Source organism: Bufo bufo, chromosome 2 (genome assembly GCF_905171765.1).
Source record: "Bufo bufo chromosome 2, aBufBuf1.1, whole genome shotgun sequence".
In the NCBI taxonomy this organism is placed as follows: domain Eukaryota; kingdom Metazoa; phylum Chordata; class Amphibia; order Anura; family Bufonidae; genus Bufo; species Bufo bufo.
In genome coordinates, this window is record NC_053390.1 from 415989659 (window position 1) to 416016043 (window position 26385).

Consider the following 26385-nt stretch of genomic DNA (forward strand, 5'->3'; position numbering starts at 1 on the left):
AAGGAACACTTCCTTCCTGACAATCTGCTGCTCCTTGGAGCATCTGGAAAACAACTCGTTCTACCAACAAGCTCAAATGTAGATAGTTGTGATGGGATCATGGGGGGGGGGGGAACAACCAAGATATGCTCGGTTCTTGAGGGGTTAAAGGTTCATGAAGAGGAAGAGCACCTATGCTGTGTACGGGGTACGCTTATGTACGTGCATCTTCACTGCTGTAACACAAGGCGCTTCTGGTCAACCAGACTTTCCCGTCAGGCGACCTCAGCATTTGCCCCTAGCACGATGACGACACCGTCTCCAGACACGTTCCACACACACTTTCCGGCTCCGCCCCTCTCATGACCTCACTGCGCCTAACTGATAGTTTCACTAAGGTTTGTAAGTCCGCCGTGAGAACCCCGCCCACCTGCTATCTACAACGAGGGAGGGGGGATTCTATCGAAGGGCGTGGTCACGGGGCTACTGGCGGGGGCGTGTCAGCTGGGTGCAGGACACCAGGGACGGTGGCGCTGAGTGAGTGAACGAGCCGGTCATGGGGTGGGCGTGGCGACAGAGGAGGCGTGGTTACGTGCTTGGCAGAGAAGGGTGGTATTGCTGGAGTGCAGCTCCGGCGGCGGTGTCAGTTATCTGTGTGGGTTGTCACACGGAGCACATCGTCTTGTTAGAGCCACAGACCCCCGCCCAGGAGAGGGCCATTCAATGAAGTGAAGGCACAAGCTCTTCCAGACACTGACTCCATGTGGTGTGGGGTGACCCTGTACTGACACTCGCCCGTCATCCAGAGAAAGAAGCAGGAGGATATAGTCGCTGGTTATGGCCGTCCTGGAGCTGGCCCTACAAGGTCTCGCCATCTTCGGCGTCGTCCTTTTCTTCGTCCTGTGGTTCATGCATTTCTTATCCATCATCTACACGTAAGTAGCCAGGCCTCCCAGCACACCTCCATACCGCTCAGGTAGCCCTCACATGGAAACCGCTGTGTGTGAATGGAACATGTGAAGCCCCACACCCATCCTCTGCAGACATGCAGGTTGCACGCTATCTATGGCAGCTCCTGCTGTGCACATGACATCCAGCTGCTCTAAATGGTATGGATTCTTATAGAATGGCAGGAGGAGAAGAAGCCCTTCCAGGAAGGGGGAGGGGGCCTTTTCTTGCTGTCATGCTGCTGCTATTGACATTTCAAGTGTCTGCCCAAGCAGCAGCGTCCAGGCATTTTCACCCATTTATTACCCTAATGTATAGATATAGATATGGGGTGGATGAATAGCTCTGGGGTGAGTAGACGGATAGGTATGGGATGGGTAACTGGTATGGGTAGAGGGATAGTTCTGGGCTAGATGGATCGGTAGTTCTCCAACCCCCTCCTCCTTACGGGCTCCATAATATCTGGCGTGTGTCCACCGGCTCATCATACATTATACACGTATGGATGACTGTCCTGATTTGCGGATGCCAGTCTACTACCCTGCAGTGGCTGTGACCTCTATAGAGAAGAAATCAGCGCTCAGGAATCGTGTTTTCCGTCCTCGTTGCTGAGGATAAGCGTTTCCCCACGTTCTGTGCGGGAGGCGCCAGATGTGTGTTTGGTGCAGTGTGAACTCTGTGGGGTAAACTGCTGACTGCCCCGCTTTAGCTCATTGTCGTCCTCAGCAGTAACTTTTGCTTTTTGCTCAGTGAATCTGTGATAGTGACTACGATAAGATCATCGAACTTTGTCCTGTTCCGCAGGTCATGCGTGTTGGCAGAGGCGAGTACTGGCATGGCACACGTAAAGGGTATGACCCAGGTGATGGTTTCATTGCCTCGTCCTGCTTTTCTGCTGTTGTGTTGATAGATCCGTGTAGAGATGCTGTTCCTGCCTTTGGGGTCAGTTCACACATCAGTCTGACACTGTCTCTTGACGGACTTGGGTCATTTCTCCAAGTTTTGAGAGCGTGTGCCCTTGGTTTAACATGATTGCCTTCCTTCCCCTCACCGTGACCTTGCCACATACGTCTTGGTCATTTTCATGTTCAGGACGACTGTCGCGCAGAGCAAAAAAGCCACTGAAATAATCAGAAGTTTATGTAAAAACTGCGTCTTAAAGGGAAACAGTTGTCCTGTAATTTTGTGCCAGGGATACTGGCATCACCATGATCCTACCATGGCCCTCAGAGCTACTGCGTGGGTTGCCATCCAGCCTTACCAGATCCGGCTAGATATGTAGCCATGCGAGGGCAGTGGATGCACCGCTGTGTTACTAGGCGGACTCGGGTGTGCAGGAAATTTGGGTGAAAAAAAGTTGTAGGCAATGGCAACTATGTTTGTTGGCACTCTGCTTTCTGCAATCGAGATATTAGGGCTCACGCACAACAACGTGTAGCGGCTGTGCCCCTGTTGCGGCCTGCAAACAGTGGGTCCCCAATATAGGGCCCCGACTGTGCGCACCATATCCCAGATGTGGTCCCATTTAAGTCATTCTGGAAGACACGGAGCAGAAGGCCACGGAAGCCCTACAGAGCCGTTACTCCATGCCTCCACATCTCAAAAACATGGAACACGCTCAATTATTTTTTTTTTTCTTGCAGTGTGGATCCATTCAAGTTGAATGTGTCTGCATCCGTCAGCGCAGGCCACACGGATGGTGCCCATGCAATTTGCGCTCCCCAATGCACGGAACATGTAGCAGACGTTTGTGTGTGTGAGCCCTTAGATTTTGGTGGGATCATCTCAGCATGCCTGGTCCTTTTGTTCTCGGGGTAGATAAGCCTCCAACCAGAGGTCATATCTGCGCTGCAGTGGCCAGCCAGTAAAGGAGGCAATATGGACAATCACAATACATTAGTAAGTGACTTGTATTCACTTTCTCTACACGATAAATTCTATTTACTGAAGTGAGGCAACCCCTTTAGCAGAAGTTTTGCAGCCCAAAAAAAAACGAATGGCCGCGTGTTTCACACTACATTTTTTCCGGAAGAGTAAAAAACTCCACTTGGCGTTTTTGAGATAGGTGCCGACTGGCATGGGTGCATATGTCACAGGTACACACTTATGATTGAATGCATGACAGGCGCTTAGGACATTTGGGGCCAGTACTCTGATAGGGATACCAGTAGCTGTTATGGTATTTGTGACGGACACGCTACTATAGCGGGATTTGTGAGAAAACTTACCAATGTGGCGTATTTGCCTCAGGCACACACCATAATCGATGTATTTATGGCATGCCGAGGTGCCACTCTTAAAGAGGACCTTTCATGGGTCCAGACATTATAAAATAACTAGCAGGTTATGTAAGGCATAAAGCAGGGATCTAATAGCGCTTACTATTTTTTTCCTGGGCGCCGCTCCGTTCACCCGCTGTGCCCCCCTGCAGTTTTCCCGCCTGGTATGCTAATATTGAGTATCGGAACACGGAGGAGGAGACGCCAGGGTTTCTCAATGGGCGTCTCCTTCTCCCTGGCTGTAGTGCTGTCCAATCGCAAAGGAAAGCGGCACAGCCACTTAGTGGTGCGCCTGCACGAGTCTCCCTACACTTCAGTCTCAGAGCGGTGCGCCATAGCGGAGCATTGCATCCAAACTGACCAATCAGTGGCCTCCTTACAAATAACAAAGCCCTTTACTGTAAGGAGCTTTGTTATTGGATGTTTCTGGTACCAGCAGTATTACTGTGCTGCTTGTGCCGTTCCCAGCACGCGCCCTGTGCTCATGAATGGCAGGAAAAGTCTTATGGTCCAGTAACACGTTCGCAAAATGGGTCCGCAACCGTTCCGCAATTTTGCGGAACAGGTGCGGACCCATTCATTTGTCCGCATTTGTGGATCCGCAAAAAAATAGTACATGTCCTATTCTTGTCTGCAATTGAGAGTGCCGGCGAAGTGCACATTGCCGGTGTCCGTGTTTTGCGGATGCGTAAAACGCATACGGAGGCGTGAATGGACCCTAATGCGTATTAATACACATTGCACTTTTTTAGAGAGAAAAATTGCCTGTACAAGCGTCTGATGCTTACACAGGCGTCTTTGTGACCTCTGTTTACTGGTGATTTTTATTCAGTCAGGAGATTTGTTCTCCCATATGTATCTTTTGATCAAGGAGGTTCTCCTCGTATGAGGAGAGTGGGTCATGGAAGGAAAAGGGCCTTTCTGTATGTTCTGAAGATCTCCCGCACCATTTGTATGTGGTCACAGGATAGGTCTCTGGTGTATTGTCATGGGCCTGGTTACCAAGGAGCCATCTAGCTAATGTCATTTAGACAGGTCGCTCTTGTGGTATTGTCAGCAGTATCCAAGGACGGCTGTGATGTAAAAGGCTTTCACCTGTTAGCAAGGGAGGCCACAAGGCCCAGCTGTTCAGGTCACCCAGGACTTGCTAGGTTCTCCAGGGATCAGCAGCAGTTAATTAATGGGATTAACCATGTCACTTTGCTATTTTGGCAGAGGAGGGTTTCTGAATGAATTGGATGAAAATCCTTGCGTCCTTCAGTTGTGTATGTAAGGTCTCGCCACTTCCCCTTTAAGCTGCAGCCTTGTAGAACGGCTTCTTCTGACTGACTGACTGTTCGTCTTGGACACGGAGCACCACAGATTTCGGATATGGTCCAGACAGGAAACATGTGCTGACTGCACTCTGTAAATGCTGCCTCTACAGTGTCCTTACAAAGTGCTTTGTTCCAGCTCATTGGTTTCCCCTTGGTATCGCTTGTCTGATTAATCAGCATCTTGCATGCACCACCACACATGAGACTTGTAGTGTTTACGTTGCAGGAGCAAAGCTGCCATGTAAGCATGGGAAACTTTTTATCCAGTTGTTATTCTCAGTCAAGTAATTGAGCCCCTCTTTCTTCTTGGACGATATATTTAGCAGTGTTTTAGCCGAAAGAGACTTGCCTTTGCCTAATTTTGAAGACCCTATTGAAAAAAAATTCACATTTCAGGTTCTGTTAGCTCTTTTAGCTAAAATCTGGTCCCTGTGGACCTCATTTATCGAAACATTCCTTGTATCGCCCAGCAACCAATCACACGGCTGCTTTCCCTTTACCACAGAGCTGAGCGGTTATTGGTTGCCATGCACCACAAGCCATGTTGTTTCCTATGCGGAAAATCCAAAGTAACGAACAACTTGAATCTATTAACCAAGGCCTTAATGCACACAACCGTATTTTTCTGCTGTGTGCTATCCACGTTTTTTGTTTTTGCCTTTGAGCTAACTTTGTAAAATGCCATGTACCATTTGGTATATTTTTTTAGTGAGCGTCTCTGGCGCATATGCAAACATACACTGCAGTAAAAAAAAGTTGCCTTAAGGCCCCTTTATACTGAACAATTTAGCAAGCGATTTGTTGGGAATGAAGCGTAAAGGAAGTGGGGCCCTGAAGGGTTAATCCCACATTGGTCATTGGGGGCTTGTGGCTAGGATACGCTTCCCCCCCCCCCCAATATCTGATTGGTGTGAGTCCCACCTCTGGGACCTGCACCTATACTTAGAAAGGAGCCCACAAAGTGCCACAGGGCACACCGCGCATACGCTGCCACCCTTCATTCATAGGTCAGAAAGGTCTAAACGGCAGGCAGTTTGTCGAAATGACTTTCCTGCCCTTCTCAGTCCAACGATGCACCCCCTCAAAGTCTGTCAAATGGGCAAAATGTCTGAGTGCGTCGTAAAAGCCATGTCTAGCAGTCAGATGTCTCGCCAAGAGGTACGCTACCCAAAGGTAGCCTTTTTACAGGGCAGCGGGGTAAACCCTCTACGCCCCATTGTGACGAGACCCAGTGCCTAATCGGACCACACCTGTAACCATTTACATATCTGCCTGAGACGTGACTTATCCCAAGTTTTGCAGTAATCCCACATTTCTATTTGGGTGCCTGTTTTTTTGTCAATGAGTGTGATATACAAGTGAAAACTAGGATCATTATTATCCAAATGAAAGAGCATGTTCAGATGCAGTGGAAATTTTCTGGTGAAACAGCATTAAAATGGTGCCACGTGCCCTAAAATCTGAGCTGTGTGTTTTTTGTGTCGTCGTCCCCCCCCCCCCCCCCCTCCATGAATGAATGGGACTTTGTAAGACTTCAATCACTTGCATTGGACAATACTTTGTTGCAAGGTTTCAGTACAAAACCTGCACCCACAATCTGCAAAAGAACTTGCCCTTCTGAACATGGCCTTGGGAGACCTTCATGAACAGCAGAACCTTCAGATCCGTAGTGTACTTTTTATTGTCTTATGTTTGACCACTTAGGGTGCACCCGCAGCAGATTCGCATGCAGTAAATCTGTAGTGCATTTCAGTACCAGCCAAGTTGATGATGAGAACAAAACAAAAAAAATGAATAATCTGTAGCGTAAATCGACCTTTGGTGCAGATTTTAAATACACTGCAACATTTTATTTTTTACTGCAAATGACATGTGTGGATGTATCTTTGAAGCTCAAATCCTGATGGGTCTCCAAGGGCAATGGGAGCAAATGACAGCCAGACTTGGAGTCTTAGAAGGGGATAAACTACCGCTGAAGTGTGCAGTCCACTCCAAATAAAGGCCATTAATGAGCTGTAGCTTACAGATTGATTTCTGCGTGATGGTCCATCCACTCAGTGGTATCCGTTAATGACCCATGCTCTTGTCATACCATATCTAACATTAATGGCCTATGCACTTAGGCTGCTTTCACATTAGCGGCAGCCTGTTCCGGATCCTCGCTGCCACTAGTGCATGCGTGCTGCCGGAGGTTTCTGACCTGTGAAGGTATTTACGTTTTGGTAATGTATATAATTAAGTATAACAATGGTGATTCATAAGGTGGAACACCTAAGTGCACTATGGAGATTTTCCACTGAGTTTTAATTCAGACTTTTATAATATATTTACAGGAAACTCTGGGACTCTGATAGGGTACGCCATCAGTGTCGGATAGGAGTGGGATATGCACCGATCTCCCTGATTTGAACAGGAGCAGCTGCGCATGCGCAGCCACCCTCCTTTCACCACTGTGGAAGTTATGAAAATAGCTGAGCCGGCTATTTTTGGCAGTCCCATAGCGGTGAATGGAGAGGTGGCGTTGCTTCCACCGTGCGCTCTCCGTTCACTGCTATAGGATTTCCAAAACTAGCCAAACACTTTAGGGGCCCCATTCTCTTGATAGGTGCGGGTCCCACCTCTGGGACCTGCATCTATCTGGCATATCCTAGCTACATGCCATCAATGTCCCAGATGGGTCAACCCTTTCAAGTTCATTATCTTGTATGTTCTGTGGTAAAAATGGACTTGTCATGCAACGTATGCTTACTGTATCCCTGTAGTTGCAGGACTAGTAACTTATTCGTGTGTGTGTTGCACCTCTATCCCATCAAAATAGTAACCTCTCATTGTGTCATTCCCTGTCGATTAGGACTTCTATCACTTTGTAAGAGTGGTGGCATCTTTGACCAAAAATGACTCTAGTCGTGATTGTCTTGTATTGTAACTATGTACTGATAGTGTCTTGTCGTCTGTATTTAGTATCTCTCATGCGGCTGAGCACTGTGCCCTTCTTAAGGGTAGAGGGGGGTGAAGCTTGACCATGTCCATAAATAATGCATGTTTCATTTTCATTGCAGGCGGCTCCACCTCAACAAGAAAGCATCCGACAAGCAGCCTTACAGCAAGCTTCCTGGCGTTTCACTTCTTAAACCACTAAAGGGGGTTGATACTAATCTAATCAACAATTTAGAAACGTTCTTTGAATTAGACTATCCAAAGGTAGGTGCACAATCTTTTCTTGATAGAATGCCAAAAGAAGGGTTACCTGAAGTATTTTCTTTTTGACTTGGTGTACATTCTTCCCTTTTACCTCCATCATTTGGCTTCAAGTCCTCCTTGACCATTAAGAGCCAAGAAGTGTGTTCTGGAGATAATTGGCCTTATGCTTAAAAGCATCTAGTAAAGTGGAGTATTGTTAACACAACACTTTCTACATATTTTGTCGGTTATGCCCTTCTTGGCGCCTTCATTTTTCACTCCCTGCCTTCCAGGAGCCGTAACTTTTTTATTTTTCTGTTCAAAAAGCCAAATGAGGGCTTTATTTTTGCAGGACAAGTTGTACCTACTAATTGCACCATTTGCTATTGCTTAATCCCCAGGGGATTTTAACATGCGATCATCTGATAGTAGTAGTCTGTGGGAGAATCACTAACTTCCTATTAAGCCCTGCCACAAGCAGAAAATTGCAGGCCTCTGAGCCTTCAGAAGGCCCGAGGCTGCCATAGCAACTAGACCACTCCCGCAATCTCACCGTGTGGGAGCCGTTCAGACAGCAAGAGCACAGCTCTCCCTGTATTTGACCATTGAGATGCCGTGGTCACAATTGATAACGCTGATCACGAACTCTGCCGGTGCAAAGCACCAGGCATCCGGTGACTATCTGTAAAGTCCGGCCATTTGCCATATATGTACTGCAGATGTTGGGAAGGGTTTAAAGAGGTGTTCCAATAATAGTTTATCCCCTTTACTGCGTGGACCCTCACGGATCACGAGAGTGGGGGAGGGGGGTTGTTTATCTGTTTAAGTGGAACAGCAGTTGAGCATGCACATTGTCACTTCACTCAACTCTATGGGACTGAGGGCTCATGCACACGGCCGTAAGTGTTTTGCGGTCCGCCAATCACGGATCCTCAAAACACGGATACCGGCCGAGTGCATGCCGAAAATTTTTTGACTCCTGCAAAACAGACAAGAATAGGAAATGTTCTACTTTTTTTTTTGTTGTTGCGGGGCCGTGGAACGGACTTATGGATACGGACAGCACATGGGTGTGCTGCCCGTATCTTTTGCGGCCCCATTTAGATGAATGGGTCCACATGCGGATCGGACGCAGACTGAAACTACGCCTGTGTCCAATAGCCCTGAAGGAGACAGCTCTGTACTTGGCCATCTCCAGCAGCTCACAGAGTTTGAATGGAGGGACAGTGCACAAGCTCGACCACCACTCTAATGAAACGTGGGACACAGAACCCCTTTCTCATAGTACTGGGTCTACTTAATATATAATAATGCTTGCATTGCAAACATTTTAAGTTTTTTGAGCAGGTAAATATTCTGGCCACACTTTAGCCTAACAATACTGCCTCTGTACCCAGAAAGCCATTTATTGTCCGTCTGCTCTGCCAAAATCTGATCTAGCCGAGGGCAGAAAAACTGTAGTCTACTGTAAACGCATTTACTTTATCTGAGCGGAAAAGGAATGATGTAAAGTATTCAAGTATACTGTATAAACTTCCTGTTGAAATCAGTGGAGATGTTAAGTGGCTTTTTTTTTATATATTTTTTTTAAGTAAAACTAAATGACAAAAAATGTAGCGCTAAACACCAGTGTGAATAAAGCCTTGATGTGATGTAATATGGCGGGCCTCATTTACCAAGATCGCCTGTCATAAAAAGCGTCATTGTGTGACCATAAGCAAAAACAGCCCATCGTTCTGTTTCTCAAAGATATTTGAAGGGTCATCTGAGCTTTCACAAAACTATAGATATGTCATTTCAGTGTGTCAAAGGTTTTCATCGATGGGGGGTCTGAGCTCTTAGACCCCCACTGATCGCTAGAAAGAAGAGCGAGAAGCGCCCACATAATGCTCTCGTTGCTGCAGGAAACTGACTCCGTAAAAAGCCAGGGGGGACATTTATCAAAACTGGTGTAAGGGAAAGCTTTTCCAAAGGAGCTCTGAAAATGAAAGATGAAATCTGATTGGTTGCTATGGGCAACTAAGCCAGTTTTTCTTTTACACCAGTTTTGAGAAATGTCTCCCATATGGGTCTATCTCCTACAGCAGGGGTCAGCAACCTTCAGCACTCCAACTTCAGTTCCCAGCATGCTCCATTCCTTTCAAGTAGGCATGCTGGGAGTTGTAGTTTTACAACAGCTGGCATGCCGGAGGTTGCCTACCCCTGTCGTCCAGCGAGGAGAACAGCGCTCTCTTCTCGTTCTAGCAACCTCCTTCCTGATTCAAGCTCATATCATAGCTGACTGCTTATGGCCAGTTCACACATCAGTACAAGAGTTAGTTGACATGTCTGTGCAGGAAGCAATTTTTAATTTTTTTTTGCACAGATACAGTACTGTTGTAAAGTAACCCTTTAGAGGTGAATAACAGAGCATTTGATCAGTTATGTTTTTTTATCCTGCATCTCCCCCGTCATGCCACCACTCTCTGCTACCTTCATGCTCTTGGATTACTTGGGAAGTGTTGCTGTGCTGAGGTGGCATGTCCTGGAGACGTCTGATGAATAATGAAAATAAAGGATGTCTGCTGTAAAATCCAATCATACTTGCAGAGTATGTAGGGCAGCTGATCTAGGAGGGGTGAGGAAATAAAAATTGGCACCAGCAGAACTTGTGCACACTGCAGTAACTGTTCAATTAAGTAGATAAAGAAAACCGAAATCCCAGCACGTACCATCTAAGGGTCCATTCACACGTCCGCAAAATGGGTCTGCATCTGTTCAACAATTTTGCGGAACAGGTGTGGACCCATTCATTTTCAATGGGGCCGGAATGTGCAGACCGCATCCACATTTGCGGATTCGCACTTCAATTCCGCCAAAAAAATAGAACCTGTCCTATTCTTGTCCGCAATTGCGGACAAGAAAAGGCATTTTTTTATGAGAGTGCCGGCGATGTGCGGTCTGCAAAATGCAGAACACACATTGCCAGTGTCTGTGTTTTTGCGGATCCGCAAAACGCATAGGGACGTGTGAATGGACTCTAAAATTGTGTGCTAAACAGTGTAGTGTTAGCCTCAGGCCATGTTTCCTGTGAGGAGCAGATTTTGTTTCAGGAGAAACAGTTTGGAAGACTGTCTTTATTGTTTACATGGATACCGCATAAAGTCCCCTTTAGGCTGGGCTATTATTGAGAAGGGGTGTTATTTCTGATAATTGCCCTGTGTAGAAGTCCCGCCGATCACCAGCTCTGATCAGTCATTGAGTGGGTGAAACCATCGTAGATGCCGACACCAGAATCATTGTTCCTGGTTTGTAGATCGTGCTATGTATACAGGGATCTGCTGCCATAAACGATGATTCTTTACGGCCTGAACTATCGCTGATACAGAGGAGATTGCTGCAAATATTGTGAATGAATGGTTTGTTCCTGATAATTTCCTACACAGTCAATCCGTGTAAAGGGGCATTAAAGGGATACGTAAGGATATACAGTATCTGTGAACTGACCGCAGCCACTCATCACATCAGTCTCTTTCTGCAGAGTCAGAATAAGGCTACATTCACACGTCAGTATTTTTCTATAATCCGATTTTCTGTCCGTTTTTTGCGGATCCGTTGTTCCTGAAAATGTTTCCGTATGTCATCCGTATGTCATCCGTTTTTTGCGGATCCGCAAAAAACGGAAACATGTATAAATTTCAATAAGCAAATAAAGTTGTATGGATTTCTTTAAAAAAATAAAAATAAATAAAAATGTAATTTCCAGGAACGGATTCCGTATAAAACGGATGACATACGGAATGACATCCGTATGTCATCCGTTTTTTGCGGATCCATTGACTTTGTATTGTACCAGGATCCGATTTTTCAGGAAAAGAATAGGACATGTTTTATATTTAAACGGACTTGCGGAACGGAACAACGGAAACGGACAGCACACATTGTGCTGTCCGTTTTTTTCCAGGACCCATTGAAAATGAATGGGTCCAGATCTGTTCCTGAAAAAACGGAACAGATCAGGAAAGAAAAAACGGACGTGTGAATGGACCCTTAGGCTACTTTCACATTAGCGGCAGGCTGTTCCAGTGGGTGAACAGCCTGCCGGATACGTGCTGCTGCTAGTGTACACATGCCGCCGGAGGTCCGCTGCGGCCCCATTGACTATAATGGGGGCGAGCTGGAGGTCCATGATGGCAAACATGCCGAGAGGCGGCCGGAATAAAACTACGACATGTCACCATTGAGACCAGTGAATAGATGCAGCACTGTACGAGACAATGGACAAGAAACCCCATCTGGTCCACAGGGGACCAGTGGCAGTAGGAACGAGACACTCGGTGCTTAAACTGAGTGCTGGTCAATGGTGTGTGTGGCTTTTTTTTTTTTCTGATCACTTTCAAGGCCATCATTTAAATAGCTTTGGAGGTTAGACAACCCCTTTTAAGTGTCTCCTTCCGTTTGCTCCTTAGGTTATCAGGAATGTCCTTTTAATAGGTGTACACATGTAAGGTCCTTTCCTCCCACTTTTAGGTTTTATGAAGGGCATATGCTTGGCTGCCACAGAATGTACCTATTCTCTTTGTGATGAGTCTGGGAACCATATGACATAATGGTGGATCTTTTCCCCGTGAACTCTATGGGTGTCATTCAGCAGAACTGCCTAACCGTGAATCTGTCTCTATTTCTAATGCAGTCAATTACAGCCTCAGAACAGAAATCTGAGCGTTGATGGGTTGCTGTGGGCAGTATAGACAGTCTTACTGTTGTTTTTTTTTTTTTTTTAATTTCTTTATTTTACTCACTCACAGTCTAAGTTCCCCATCAGTATGTGTTTGGACTGGTGTGTAGGAGGAAACGAGTAACCAGAGGAAACCCAAAGACACAGAGAGAGAACATACAAACTCTATGCAGATATTGTCCATAGTCAGTCACGTTCAAATCTAGGACTCCAGCGCCACAAGACACCAGTGCTAGCAACTGAGCTGCCCTGAGGCCTTAACGTTCAGTTTCTGCAATCGCAAAGGATTTTAGATTGTAAGCTATTTGATATGACCATCCATCTATTAATTTTAAAGACTAGATGCACCGAGCAGCAATGCAAGCCAGATCTAGGCTTGCAATTATTATTATATTTTTTTTTTCGAAATCTGAAATTGGCCAGCTGATGCTCAGGGTATTTTGCATTAAGTCATGCCACATACATCAACAGGCAGAGTCCAATACCGTATATTACAGCTCCATTTTCCTTTTGACATGAAATCCATGTTCATCTATAAGGCTACTTTCACACTTGCGTTCAGAGCGGGTCCGTCTGATGTCTGCTCAGACGGATCCGCTCATATAATGCAGACTTGGGATCCGTTCAGAACGGATCCGTCTGCATTATATTGTAGAAAAAATTCTAAGTGTGAAAGTAGCTTCAGACGGATCCGTCCAGACTTTACATTGAAAGTCAATGGGGGACGGATCCGTTTGAAAATTGAGCCATATTGTGTCATCTTCAAACGGATCCGTCCCCATTGACTTACATTGTAAGTCTGGACGGATCTGTTTGCCTCCGCACGGCCAGGCGGACACCCGAACGCTGCAAGCAGCGTTCAGGTGTCCGCTTGCTGAGCGGAGCGAAGGCTGAACGCTGCCAGACTGATGCATTCTGAGCGGATCCGCATCCACTCAGAATGCATTAGGGCAGTACGGATGCGTTCGGGGCCGCTTGTGAGCCCCTTCAAACGGAGCTCACAAGCGGACACCCGAACGCTAGTGTGAAAGTAGCCTAAATGTTGTGGCAAATTTAAATCAAGTTTATTGATCTCGAGCAGAGGGTGGCAGGAGGGCGATTTCCTGTGTGCCTATTCTGTAATTCCTCGCGCTACCTCTGCGGGTTGTTCTCGCAGCCGGTATTGTTGAGAGCTGTTGTGTTTGGGATGCAGAATCCATTGTAGACCTTGGGTCAATGTGGGTCCGTCTTGTTTAATTCCAGGTGTATTACACGTTCCATTGTTAACCTTGAAAGGGGTTGTATGAATGGAACCGTAGTTGAGCATGCATACTCCCCCCTCCATTCATTCTCTACGTGACCGCCAGAGATAACCGAGTGCTGTACTCTATTTCTGGCAGTCGCGTGGAGCAGCAATGCACAAGTTAGACTCCTCTCTGTTCTTGTGACCTGTAGTTGGGCCCCCCTCCAGTCAGCTCTTGTGGGTAGATGTATTGGGACAACCTTGTGCTGTGTTTGCAGACTTGGTACATTGAAACTGGCTCTTAAAGTATAGATTTTCACTAGAACCTGCTTGAACCTGGACTGAAACTCTTGCAACGTTCACCTAATGATAGTCTGGAGAAGTCTCAAGTATTGGAGGATGCAGTGACCTATAAAGTGTGGCTGCATACAGACTGTATAGGGAAAGCTTCAAGGGGTTTTCCAGTTCTTTAAAATTAATGGTGCGTAATAGGTCATCAGTAAGAGAATTGTGAAGGGCCCACTCTTGATACACCCACAATTCAATTTTTGAAGTGGGCTTGAACCTCTCTTTCCATGCCCCCCCTTCCCCGTTCATTTTTTACCAGGCAGAGCTTTGTACTTTTAGTAGAAGAATCAAATGCAACTAAGCTGCTATAGTTGTGGTATATGGCGATGACTTGGCACTTGCCCTTCACACAGCTGATAGTTGGACCTCCACCAGCCTAATATTGAACAGGAGGTTGAAGGTAAAGGGTCATCAGATGATGTACATATATAAAAAAAAAAGCTTTATTAGGACTACACATTTCAGGAGGTCCTGACTGGGCCTGAGGAACAAAGCTGTAAGCTCCTGAAATGTGTAGTCCTAATAAAGCTTCTGACTATTATAATTTTTTTATGTACGTCTTCTGAAGACCCTTCCCTCCCAGCATCGTCTGCGTGCACCGTTGTTCTAAGGGCTACGCAGCAGCTTGGCTCATGATGTTCTGCATATACTAGTGTTGTGCCCATTGTTGTACTAGGTAATAACTTGCAAAAATGTCTGCCCCTTTGGAAGTCTGTTTGGAGCTCTCCCAAGAAAGCACAGGGTTTGACGACCAGTGTTACTAGCATGGGGAACGGTTGCCATGTGTAACGCATACCTAGATCCCTGTTCAGCCAGGCCTTTGTTGAGAGAACAGGTTTGGTCAGGGGGCTGTTACTAAGAAGGCCACACAATACAGTATGTCCGGAAAATTAGGATGAGCTCACCGGCTTTCAGGTTAGGCTGAGGTAATAACTTGCCTTGCCATCACCTGTAATTTTCGCACATCCTTCTTATATGGAGTATTTATAGACTCAGCAGGAAGGGAGGATGAGGAAGAGATTACATGCTAGCACATAGGTTCTCAATTGTGTATAAAGCACTGGTTATTATCTGTGGGACCCTCAGCTATTTGCAGTGGTCCTACAGAGAATGAATGGAGTGGCAGGGTGCATGCCTTATCTGCCACTCCATCAGATCAGGGGAGCAGAAGCCCCATTCTCTGGATCTGTGCACGTTTTAGGATGGTTTTTATGTAGGGATAGGGACATGGAATAAAAAAATAAATAAAAAATAGGTTATATCCTGATGATACATTCCCTTTCAGACATTGATATGGAAGTATGCTATTGCTTGGGTAACAGCTCCACGCGGACTCGTATACCTGGGACCTTCAAACAACCCGATACTGCTGTGGAGCCTTAGGCTACTTTCACACCTCTGGTGTGAAACTCCAGCAGACAAGTGGAGGATCGGCTCTCCGGTTCTCCGCTGGAATGCGTACGCATCTCTGCCGGACCCCATTTTACTTAATGGGGCAGGCGGACATTCCGGCAGCGCCGAATCTGGAGAATTCCAGCAGGCTGTTCTCTGCCTTAGGATACTGTATATTTTGGGCACATTTCTGTAAAGCCTGGCCTGACTGGCATTGAAATAACAGCATTGAAAAGTTCATGTTGCACTCATGTAAAACTGTCTTCAGCGTATTCAGTCTGGGAAACACTCCTCTGCCCTGATCTCTCAGCATCATAATGATCTAAGCTGATGTGTGTTCCTGCCCGACTTGTACTGTACTCCTATAATGCTGTGAATCCAGTACACTAGACCCACATTAGGCAGGAGCACAAAGTAGTTACGGTGCTGTAAGGAGCAGTGTTCAGTCCAGGAAATACAGCTGTGGGTGCTTACCGTACTGACTACACTAAATCGCCTCTAAAGCTGTGGGCTGTTCTACATGTATTGAGGCTCTCTGAACCGGAGTGGTGATGTGCGGGCAGCCATTATCTCGTCTTCATATCAGTAGGGAAGGTCACGCAGCAGTCGTCTCCGGTCTGCAATGGCTGCCTGAAGAGGACAATAGCTGGCATTTAACTATATCCTGTAGCGCTCCTCATATATATGTGAAATGGCAGGGCTGGCTCTGCAGCCTAAACATAGGCGCGTCTTGTGGTTACATGTGTGGTGTCGTGTATGCAGATGGTACTTCTCTCCATGGTGTGATATAACCTGCACTTTGCCTTGGCTGGACTTTGTAACCGGTGACCAAGCTTAGATGATAAATGATCCCAGTTGATACTTCTAATATGTGGTTATATAGCTCTGCTTACAGAACAGGCGGGTTATTAGAGATCACTGACTCCCATACACACCCATGATGATTGCTCACTCGAATCGTCCTTTGCTTCGCTTGTGCATTTCTCGTTTTTTCAAATGCATCCGCCTCTGAAAGAGGGTAGGACTGCTGAAACCAGGCACTTATTCAGCCCCTCGTGTACCGGGAAGGTATGAAGTGATATGTTCCTTCCCATACTTAATAAGCAAGCAGTTATGTGAAACTTCCCTGATGTGTCACTCTTAACCCTTACCTTCCAGAAGGCTATGAAGGGTTTCGTGCAGAGAATTCCAATTAGTTTGATGAAACCATGACGTTCCTTTTAATCCGGCATCTGATAATCCAGCACCTGTTTTTCTGCAATATAACATGGTGACTTGGCAAGACAGTGGAAGCCGATTAGAAATTGCAGAGGTCCTGTCACCACTAATGACCTGTCTGTCTCAGCAAATATCTGTAGTCTTCCTGCAAGAACAATGCTGAAGCCCTTTTTCTCATACTTCCACTTTGTACCGTCCCTTTGTTATTCCGCTTAATAAATTTGACAACTGAGAATTTCCTTAAATAATCTGACACTGACCAATGAGTAGGAAAACACCTCTTTCTCTAGCTCAATTTATTTATAAATGTTCAGGAGGAATAACCGAGGACTAGCACAATTCACCGGAATATTCACACGTGAACTTTCCACACCATGTTCTTCTGATTTTGGATAATCTGACACAGACTGAAGGAGTTTTACTGTATATGAATCCTATGTGTGATATGTTTCGATGTATGGAGAGTTGTGACTTGACTATGTAGTGTCATCTGTTAGAGGTAACTACCCCGCAAGTTGATGTCTGACCCATAGAAGAGCCCTGAAACATGACTATAGTTCAGGTAGAAGACAAATCTGATCTTGCTTGGCGGCACCGGCTTCAAGGATGGTATTCGTGGAATATCTTAGTTTAAAAGAGTTATTGTCATGATGAATAGTCCGACAAAGAAATTGGTGTGACCCCGAAACTCCTTACATTGTCAACAGTACAGTTAATCTTTTTAATCTGATACCTTCCACAAGTATTATCCTCAAAGCCAAGCAAGATCCTAGTCTTCTCCTTGAACTATAGGCATGTTCTAAGTCTGAAGTCTGGATGCTGGTAAGGATTGTGAGGAATGACTTCAATACGTGCCTTTATGGCAGTTCTGCTCATACACACTGCTGTAAGAAGGGACCGCAGTTACATATTTGCAGTTACTAATTAACAGTGTCTCGACAATCCTGCTTAAAGGGGTTCTCCTAGAATTACGAAAATCAAAACACTTAAATATTACTTTATAATAAATATATTCCCAAATACCTTTTCATTATTTATAATGGTTTGTTTTGTCTGGGGGAGCAGTCATCAGAGGAAACAAAATGGCCTCTGTCCTATTAGTACATACAAAACCTGTCCTTATCACACATCAGGACAAGTTCCTTCAGAACACTGAGGTAAAAAGCTGCCTCATCCACCTCCCTGAATGCAACTGATAAGAACTTTAGCTGAATCCCTCATGAATTTAATTCATGAGGAGACATGAAGTACAGAGAGGACGGACAGGACAGACTGTGGTAATGTGGGGCTTTGGTAATGGTGACTGCATACAAGTGCTGCTGCTCATTATCCTCGCATGTCTCCTCGTCGTCTCCATTCCCACAGAGATTCATCTGTATTCAGGATCATAATGTCTGACAAGTAGAGCAGAGAGGAGGATGAGGCAGCTCTTTAGCTCAGTTTTGTGAAGTAAGTTGTCCTGCTGTGTGATTAAGACAGGTTTTGTGTGTACTAATAGGACGGCGGCCATTTATTTCTACTAATGATCGCTCCCCAGACAAAACTAGCCATTATAACTAATGAAAGGTATTTGCGAATATATGTATCCTAAAATAATATTTAAGTATTTTCAGTTTCCTAATATCCGGAGAACCCCTTTTAAGATATGGTCCTCTAGAAACATGGCTACAGTTTTAACCAATGCAAAGTCTCCATAAGGAAGAGACACATATCTGTAAATTTCGGTTAATTCCCTTGTGAAAGTGCTCCGCACACTCTGCCTATATAGGTGTGTTCTTGATTGTACTGGAAGTACCCTTGATTAATTGCCTGCGTTTGGCCTTATTATAGCATATGAGTGAGCCTCGGAGGTGGCAGTGAGCACATTCCTATAAACACCACTGTCACTGGTCATATTGGGTAGGGTGATCCTGCTTCTAGAAATAATCAGTAGAGCCACGTGAGAATCAATTGCTAGATGCACATTGAGTAATATTCCTTTATTTATTTTTTTCAGTTTGAAATCCTCCTTTGCGTTCAAGATGTTGATGATCCGGCAGTGGACGTATGTAAAAAACTTCTTGGGAAATACCCCAACGTGGACGCCAACTTATTCATAGGTACTTATTGCTGTGAATGTCCAATCCTCTCTTTTTGTTGAGATTTGTATTCTGCTCTGTCCACTTTTTATTAGATTTATATATATATATATTTTTTTTTTAACCACCTAATGACCATGTTTTAGGCCTCATGCACGTGACTGTATTTTCTGTCTGCATCCGATCCGCATTTTTTTGCGAATCCTTTCATTTTATTCTGCAATATCACTATATCCGCCAAGATCACAATGTGAACGACAGCAGGTAGTGTCCCCCTGACGTGGGTATGGGCTGCTCACGCTAATGTCCCGTATCCCTGATGAGGCTGCAAAGCATGTTGGGAATCTGGACCCAATTGTGCAGAGAGCTTGATAGAGCTGTTACTATGTAACCTCTATACCAGGGATGAGCAACCTTCGGCACTCCAGGTGTTGTGAAACTACAACTCCCAGCATGCGTCTTTCACTTCTGTGGGAGTTCAGAGAACAGCGCCGGAGGTTGCTGATCCCTGCTCTATGCTTTCAGCAGCTATATTAATTACATAGCATACCTTTAGACTCATTCTTTTGTATTGTAATATGCATTATTTAGGGATGCTTCTCTGGCTTGTCTGAGAGCGACCATGCGTCGTCAGTGGAACTATATTCCCTTACAGTACTTAGTCTGGCAGTTTGAATCATTTCCTTTCCCAGGACATTAGTTCCATGATTTACAATTTGGCAAATATACCAGAATTCCCAACAAAAATCGAGCATGTTATTGGATGCTTTAGTACAAAATTATTGCTTTTGGTCAGTGTTTAGGCTGAAAAATGTACTTTGGGCATCTATATAGTTAAGACTTTTCCATTCTGTTTCCGTAGTTAGAATGTCTAGGAAACTGGCTCATTGGCAGCAACCAGAAGAATCCTCTTCTCTAGATATTCTATACTTTCATGCCGGAATGGGCAGGATGTGTAACAGGGGAGCTTTGTTCATAAATCACTTTCCTGTGCTTTGTAATCTAATACACAACAAGCTGCAGCACTATAAAAGCAATTGCTGCATTGCTGTTAGTGCACAGTATCTGATATCTGGATTCCTGGATTATCTTATCTGTCTTTCCAGGAATGGCTCTTTGGGACCTGCTTTATCATTTTTCATTATCCTTTAAATTCATGGATAATAAGGATGACTAGTGCGGTGGCTTGGCTGTTTTATCCTTATACAAAAATACTCTTTATAATATATATATATATTATAATTTTTATGTACTAATTTCCCCCACCCTTTTCTCAAACAGGAATGTGTCATCTATTGTTCAGATCAGGTTTTTCTGTTAATATATTTAAAACAATTTTAGTGATGGTTTTTAGTTTTCCATGTTAGTTTTTTATATAAAAAAAAAAAAAAAAAAAATCCTTACATCCTGCAGTTATCATCCTGGCCATTATGCTTAGTATTAAGTAGAGACTTCCTTTTTCTCATTATAATCCCAAGCAGGGTCACAATGAAATGTATCTGCTGTGTATAGATAACATAGGATACACCATTAACATTAGGTGATAATTACAGCTCACCGCCTCCCCCTCACTGCACAATGACCTTTGCATAGGTGAAAGAGCATGGCTAGAAAACTTCAGTCACCCCCAGTCTATTTTGTACATGGCCATGGTAGCTGCTGTAAGGGCTGTTACAGTGGAATTTCGGTGTTGGCAGCTGTGCCGAAATTTTTACAAAAACCCACAGACGCCCGCATCCTTTCTGCCTCCCATTCATCTCATTGAGAGGCAAAACCGGCAGCTCAAAGCTGCGGCCGCAACGAGAACAGACATGTCCTTGACACGTATGGGAAGCAGAAAGGACACAGACACTGGCAAATTTTTGGCAAAATTGCGGCACGGTTGTCCGCACCAATATACCACTGCAAAAGCAGTCATGAGGACGTCCCCTAAATGCTATTAAAGGGGTATTAACAGGATAGGGAATATCTATTAGATCAGTTTAGCATGCGTACTGCCGATCTATTCATCTCTACGTGAGTTCCAGAAATAGTTGAGCGCTGAACCTGTCTGTCTCCAGAACTCCTGTAGAGTTCAATGGAGTGGCATTGTGCATGCTCGACCTGTGGCTTAGTTCGTTTTGGGTGACTCCGAGGGGTACAGGGTTCTCCTTCTCTTGATTCTCAGGGTCCCAGCAGTAGGACCCCTTTAACAACAGCTCAGACAATATTGCTGTCCCGTAATCATGTTCAGGAAGTAGAATATCTAAATCAGAAAATAAAAACCGAGTAGAATAAAGGAGTATATTTCACTGTCTAGTTTAATTGATTAAAAATATAAGTGATACATGCCCTTTACCCCTGGAAGGTAATGTTGATCCCACAGCAGTGTTTGCAGTCTCAGGAAATCAGGCTTAGGAAATCAGGCTTGCAAGACAGCTGAGGTCTGAAAAAACTGCCTTTTCCTGCCAGCAATGAATATTTAATAGCACGCGCTGCAGTTTGCTATTTCCTGTCATTCTTCATGATTATAAACTCGGGCATGCAGCAATATTTCACTGCAAATTATAGAATAACATACAGCACTCTATGTATGTGTCTAAATTCATGAAATGCACACAGTAGTATGTATTCCGCCTAAAGATGCCCATACGCCTTCAGTAGCTGATAGAAGAACCACATCGATCTCTCCTGACTCCCCCGTCCTTTCACATGCACATTTGGTTCAGGCGAGCATACATGTGTTCTCAATGTGAGGGGAGATGGCCACTGCCAAATGCCTCTGTCAGCAGCTTATCGGCTGCGAGAAAACAAAGGATCAGTTGTGTTCAATCGTCTGTCCTGGGAGCGTCAGCATACCCATACACAGTAGGCCGGCGCAGCCAACTTTGCGCCACATATAGTTTTCATTATTTCATCAGGGTGTGTGACATTTAAAGGGCAGGTAATCAAATATTTTTATCTTTTTTCACTTTTATATATATATATATATATATTTTTTTTTTTCTCCCCTAGGTGGTAAAAAGGTTGGCATCAACCCAAAGATAAACAACCTAATGCCTGGGTATGAACTTGCCAAGTATGATCTCATATGGATTTGTGACAGTGGCATTAAAGGTATGTTGCACGAAGAACAGAGCATTAGACATTCTTCTGAATGTCACATAGTGAAAAGAAATCCTTTCCAGGGATTGCCTTCATTTGTGTGAAAGAAGAACGTCACGAACGTGTAGGCAACCTCCAGGTCCCAAGATGCAGTCTCCCCTCTGGAGGGCGTTCAGAACGGCTGCAGGAGCAGCCATTATTGTTTATTTCAGGCTTTCTATTTTTACGTCGTCACTTGAGGTCCCCATAGAACAAATTCTGGCTCTTCTTCGCTTTCATGCGCTTTATGAGACCAGCGGGACTTGATAAGATCTGTTTATCCCTCCATATCCTCCTCCTGCATAATGTTGCTTATGTTATCCTCTCTGAAAACAAAGCAGTACCCCATGCGTATGTCCGTGTCGAGCGACAGCCAGGACCTCATTTAGACGGAGACCTGTCTGAAAGGGGAACATATTGTGTTTAAAAATGAAAATTAGACATGATATAGTACAGTACAACCTCTTTCTAACAAAGCTAGAACCGGCCCTGTACCTCACATGGATCTGGACATCTCCACGTCAGTTTCTGTAATTGTTCTGCTAGATTTATTTCAAGCTGGCTGCTCATCTCTCTCCCTGTAACTGTCTCAGCTTCTAGCAGAAGATCCGGCTGGTGGCAGTTGAAAGATGGAACTGAGCATTCATGAGCTCAGTAGTAGGACATGGAGATTTCTATACATATTGAACACTAGGGGGCACCATTATAATGATGTAAGGGAAACATCTCGCAAATAGAGCATTTTGTAACCGAAAGGAAATTAAAAATAGAAAAATTCAAATTGCCCCCTTTCCAAAAAATAATAATAATAAAAAATAAAACCCACAATATAAAAATATATTCTCCATACAGTAAATGGTGAAACAGAAAAAAAAAGTTAAAATAGCTGATTCGCCATTTTTGGTTGCTTCATTTCCCACAAAAAATTTTTTTAAGAAAAAGTGATCAAAAGTGTGGTCATACATACCCCAGAAAGTACAGATCACCCTGCAAAAAATTAGCTCAGTACACATAACTAGAAAAAAGTTATAGGGGTCAGAATATGGCGATGAAAAAATAAAACTGATTTTCTCCAAGTTTTTTTATTATTCTATCAGTATCAAAAAGCAAGAAAAACTATACATATAAGGTATCGCCGGTATCGTACTGACCTGTAGAATGCAAGTGACTGGTCAGTTTTATCGCACATCAAAAGGTTGCAAATAAAAAACCTGTAAAACTGTGGCAGGATAGCTTTTTTTGCTTCTTTTTTTTTTTTTTTCCAATTTCACCCCATTTTTTTTTTTTTTTTTTTTTTTTTACTTCTTCCCATTACATCATATGCAACATTAATTGGTGACGTTGGAAAGTACATATTATCCCGCAAAAAACAAGCCTTCATACGGCTATGTGAACGGAAAAATAAAAAAGTTATGGCTCTGGGAAGGCAGGGAGCACAAAATAAAAACAGAAAACCCTCTGGAGTATTAGGGGTTAAACAGTCTATGTGCATATCACCAGTGCACCACTGTAAGGCTACTTTCACACTCGCGTTTTGTGCGGATCCGTCATGGATCTGCACAGATGGATCCGTTCAGATAATACAACCGTCTGCATCCGTTCAGAACGGACCCGTTTGTATTATCTTTAACATAGCCAAGACGTCTTGAACACCATTGAAAGTCAATGGAGGACAGATCCGTTTTCTATTGTGCCAGATTGTGTCATAGAAAACGGATCCGTCCCCATTTACTTACATTGTGTGCCAGAACGGATCCGTTTGGCTCAGTTTTTTCAGACGGACACCAAAACGCTGCAAGCAGCATCTCGGTGTCCGCCTCCAGAGCAGAATGGAGACTGATCGGAGGCAAACTGATGCGTTCTGAGCGGATCCTTTTCCATTCAGAATGCATTAGGGAAAAACTGATCCGTTTTCGACCGCTTGTGAGAGCCCTGAATGGATCTCACAAATGGAAAGCCAAAACGCCAGAGTGAAAGTAGACTTTCACTTTCAAACTTAGAATTATGTTAAGTTTGTATTTAAAATTCACAAGGAGCTATGCATTCTATAAGAAGCGACCTTCAACCGCCTGGTTTTTGACACATTAACCAGTTGATCCTAGCTGCTAGACAGTCATTTGCATACTTGGGGTGTAAATAATGACGGTTTTTATGGCCCTGTACACGGGATGATATGAAGTAACCTTTAGATGTTAGTTCACAATCTGCCACAAAACTGGATTATTTTTTTATTTTTTTTACTTTCAATCTTCTTTGATACTGGTGGGGAGTTTTCTCAAGAAAAAATCAACACAAATGAAATTTCTAAACGTGTGTAGGCTTAAGCAGCACTCAAATATCAGTCAAGAAGTAAGCCCTCAAGGGGAGACTGTCAGTATCTAAAACATAACTTTTAATTGAGTATGCAACTAAAACACACCACTGTGATGCAATAATCTAAAAGACATGAGGGGTCCAAGCCTGGTACCCCAGCACTGGTAGAGTAAATATAGGGCATCTACCATATGTAGGATTATCATATCCTCCTGACCAACCAGCATAGGATCACAATCTCCTTTGCAGACTTGCACCCTGTCACCCTGGGGTGTCAAACACAAGTTTAATTACTTGACACAGTTATCGCTGCAGGTTATATACCTGCGTTTTTTCCTTTTTGTATTTATTCCCCTGAAAAGTCGACACGGACAGAAGCGTGCCACGTTGGGAGGTCATCAGGAACACATTAACTGGCCACGTTCATCATCAGATTGAGGGATCAGGTCCGAAGTAGGGACAGGTATCCAGACGGGGTCTCCCCTGTCGGGGCAGGTGCTCTGTATAGATGGGCAGAATGAAACCAGTCCCCTTCCCCACTCATAGGGTTTAATAGGGCACAGCTCTGCATTGACTATACAGACGCCATCTAATACTTTGACCTTCCATCTGGCCTACACCTGATGTCCTTTGGATATATCTCCCTGGACACCTTCGCTGATCCAATTGCCCATATTGGTCTGGTAAGAATGCACGCACCTTTTAATAGGCGGAGCAGGTTTATATTTACTCTACCAGGCTTGGACCACTCATGTCTTTTAGATTATTGCATCACAGTGGTGTGTTTTAGTTGCATACTCAATTAAAAGTTATGTTTTAGATACTGACACTCTCCCCTTGGGGGCTTACTTCTTGGGGAGTTTTCTCCAAAAATTCCAGTATAGTTTTATTGGGCCGTCTCCATTCTCCCTTACCTATTGCATGACATACTTTGCTTCTCTGCTTCCTTAGTTCTTGCTTTGAGAAATGTAAACCTGTACTAAACCTCAAGGCAGAGTGGGTCACAGTGTAACTTCTGTCAAGGAAGTTTGTAGGCTCGGTAATTCCTGGCAGTATCGGCTCACCTTTCTTGTTTTTTAGCTTGTGCGGGCTAGTCTAAAATAATAATATACTTGAATTTAAAGAGACAGTTCCTTTTGAAATTTTTGGCATCTGTCAGATGTCCCAGGAAAAATGAGCTAGTGGGTGCTCCCACAGAAAAGTGCTGTGTATCAAGTTAGTACATTTATACCCTCCTTGAGGTTTGGGTAATTATTACTTTTATAAACATTTTGTCACTAAGCAGTGGTTGGTAACATACCCAGGTGATTGTATGTTTATACATAATGCTGGTTCTGGGTGTAGGAACCCGGGTGATCAGCGATTATAGCCAGGTAGCTCTGAGTTCTGGCACATTTCTTTGTTATGCTTAGGTCTTAGTTTTGTTTTTGTTTTTAATATATATACTTTTTTTTTTTTTTTCTAGTGAAACCAGACACCCTCACAGACATGGCCAATCAAATGACTGAAAAAGTTGGCTTGGTTCATGGACTTCCTTATGTGGCAGACAGGCAAGGTTTTGCTGCTACGCTAGAACAGGTAAGTGACATTTTGAGCATGTGATAATCACTGAGCCAGAATTTACCCAGGGTAGCTGAATAACAAGTTGTGTGAGGTGGCTGACAAACCTGGGTGTGTTACTGGAATTATTACACATTCCAAAACAAGACAGGTTTTTTTTTTTTTTTTTTCCCGTTCTGTTCAAACAATGATGTAATATGTAAAGACATGGCTGTATGTTAGTATTGGGCGCATTGGCACATTTTATTTATTTTTTTATATCTGAGTATTTATCCCGCTCTGTACCACTGCAATGTATAGATTTTTTTTTTTTTTTTGGGAGGTAGATTTATCAAAACTGGTGTATAAGATAACTGACTTTGTTGACCAATCAGAGTCCACCTTTCAAATGAGAATGAAAGGTATAATCTGATTGGTTACTATTGCCAGCTAAGGCTACTTTCACACTGGCGTTTCTGGGTCTGCTTGTGAGACCCGTTTCAGGGCTCTCACAAGCGTCCCAAAACGGATCAGTTTAGCCCCAATGCAGTCTGAATGGATAAGGATCCGCTCAGAATGCATCAGTTTGCCTCCGTTCAGCCTCCATTCCGCTCTGGAGGCCGACACCAAAACGCTGCTTGCAGCGTTTTGGTGTCCGTCTGATGAAACTGAGCCAAACGTATCTGTCCTGACTTACAATGTAAGTCAATGGGGACGGATCCGTTTTCACTGA

General features: G+C 44.2%; 1 protein-coding gene across 1 annotated transcript in view; it reads left to right on the forward strand.

Moving 5' to 3' along the window:
- Nucleotides 1-573: 573 nt before the first annotated feature.
- Nucleotides 574-26385, forward strand: part of UGCG (UDP-glucose ceramide glucosyltransferase) — a 34000-nt gene continuing 8188 nt past the window's right edge. Inside the window, exons 1-5 of the mRNA XM_040417301.1 lie at nucleotides 574-914; nucleotides 7582-7723; nucleotides 18596-18698; nucleotides 21672-21773; nucleotides 25579-25691. Coding sequence (XP_040273235.1) covers nucleotides 817-914; nucleotides 7582-7723; nucleotides 18596-18698; nucleotides 21672-21773; nucleotides 25579-25691 — 558 coding nt within the window. The 5' untranslated portion in view covers nucleotides 574-816. The remainder of the gene's footprint in view (nucleotides 915-7581; nucleotides 7724-18595; nucleotides 18699-21671; nucleotides 21774-25578; nucleotides 25692-26385) is intronic.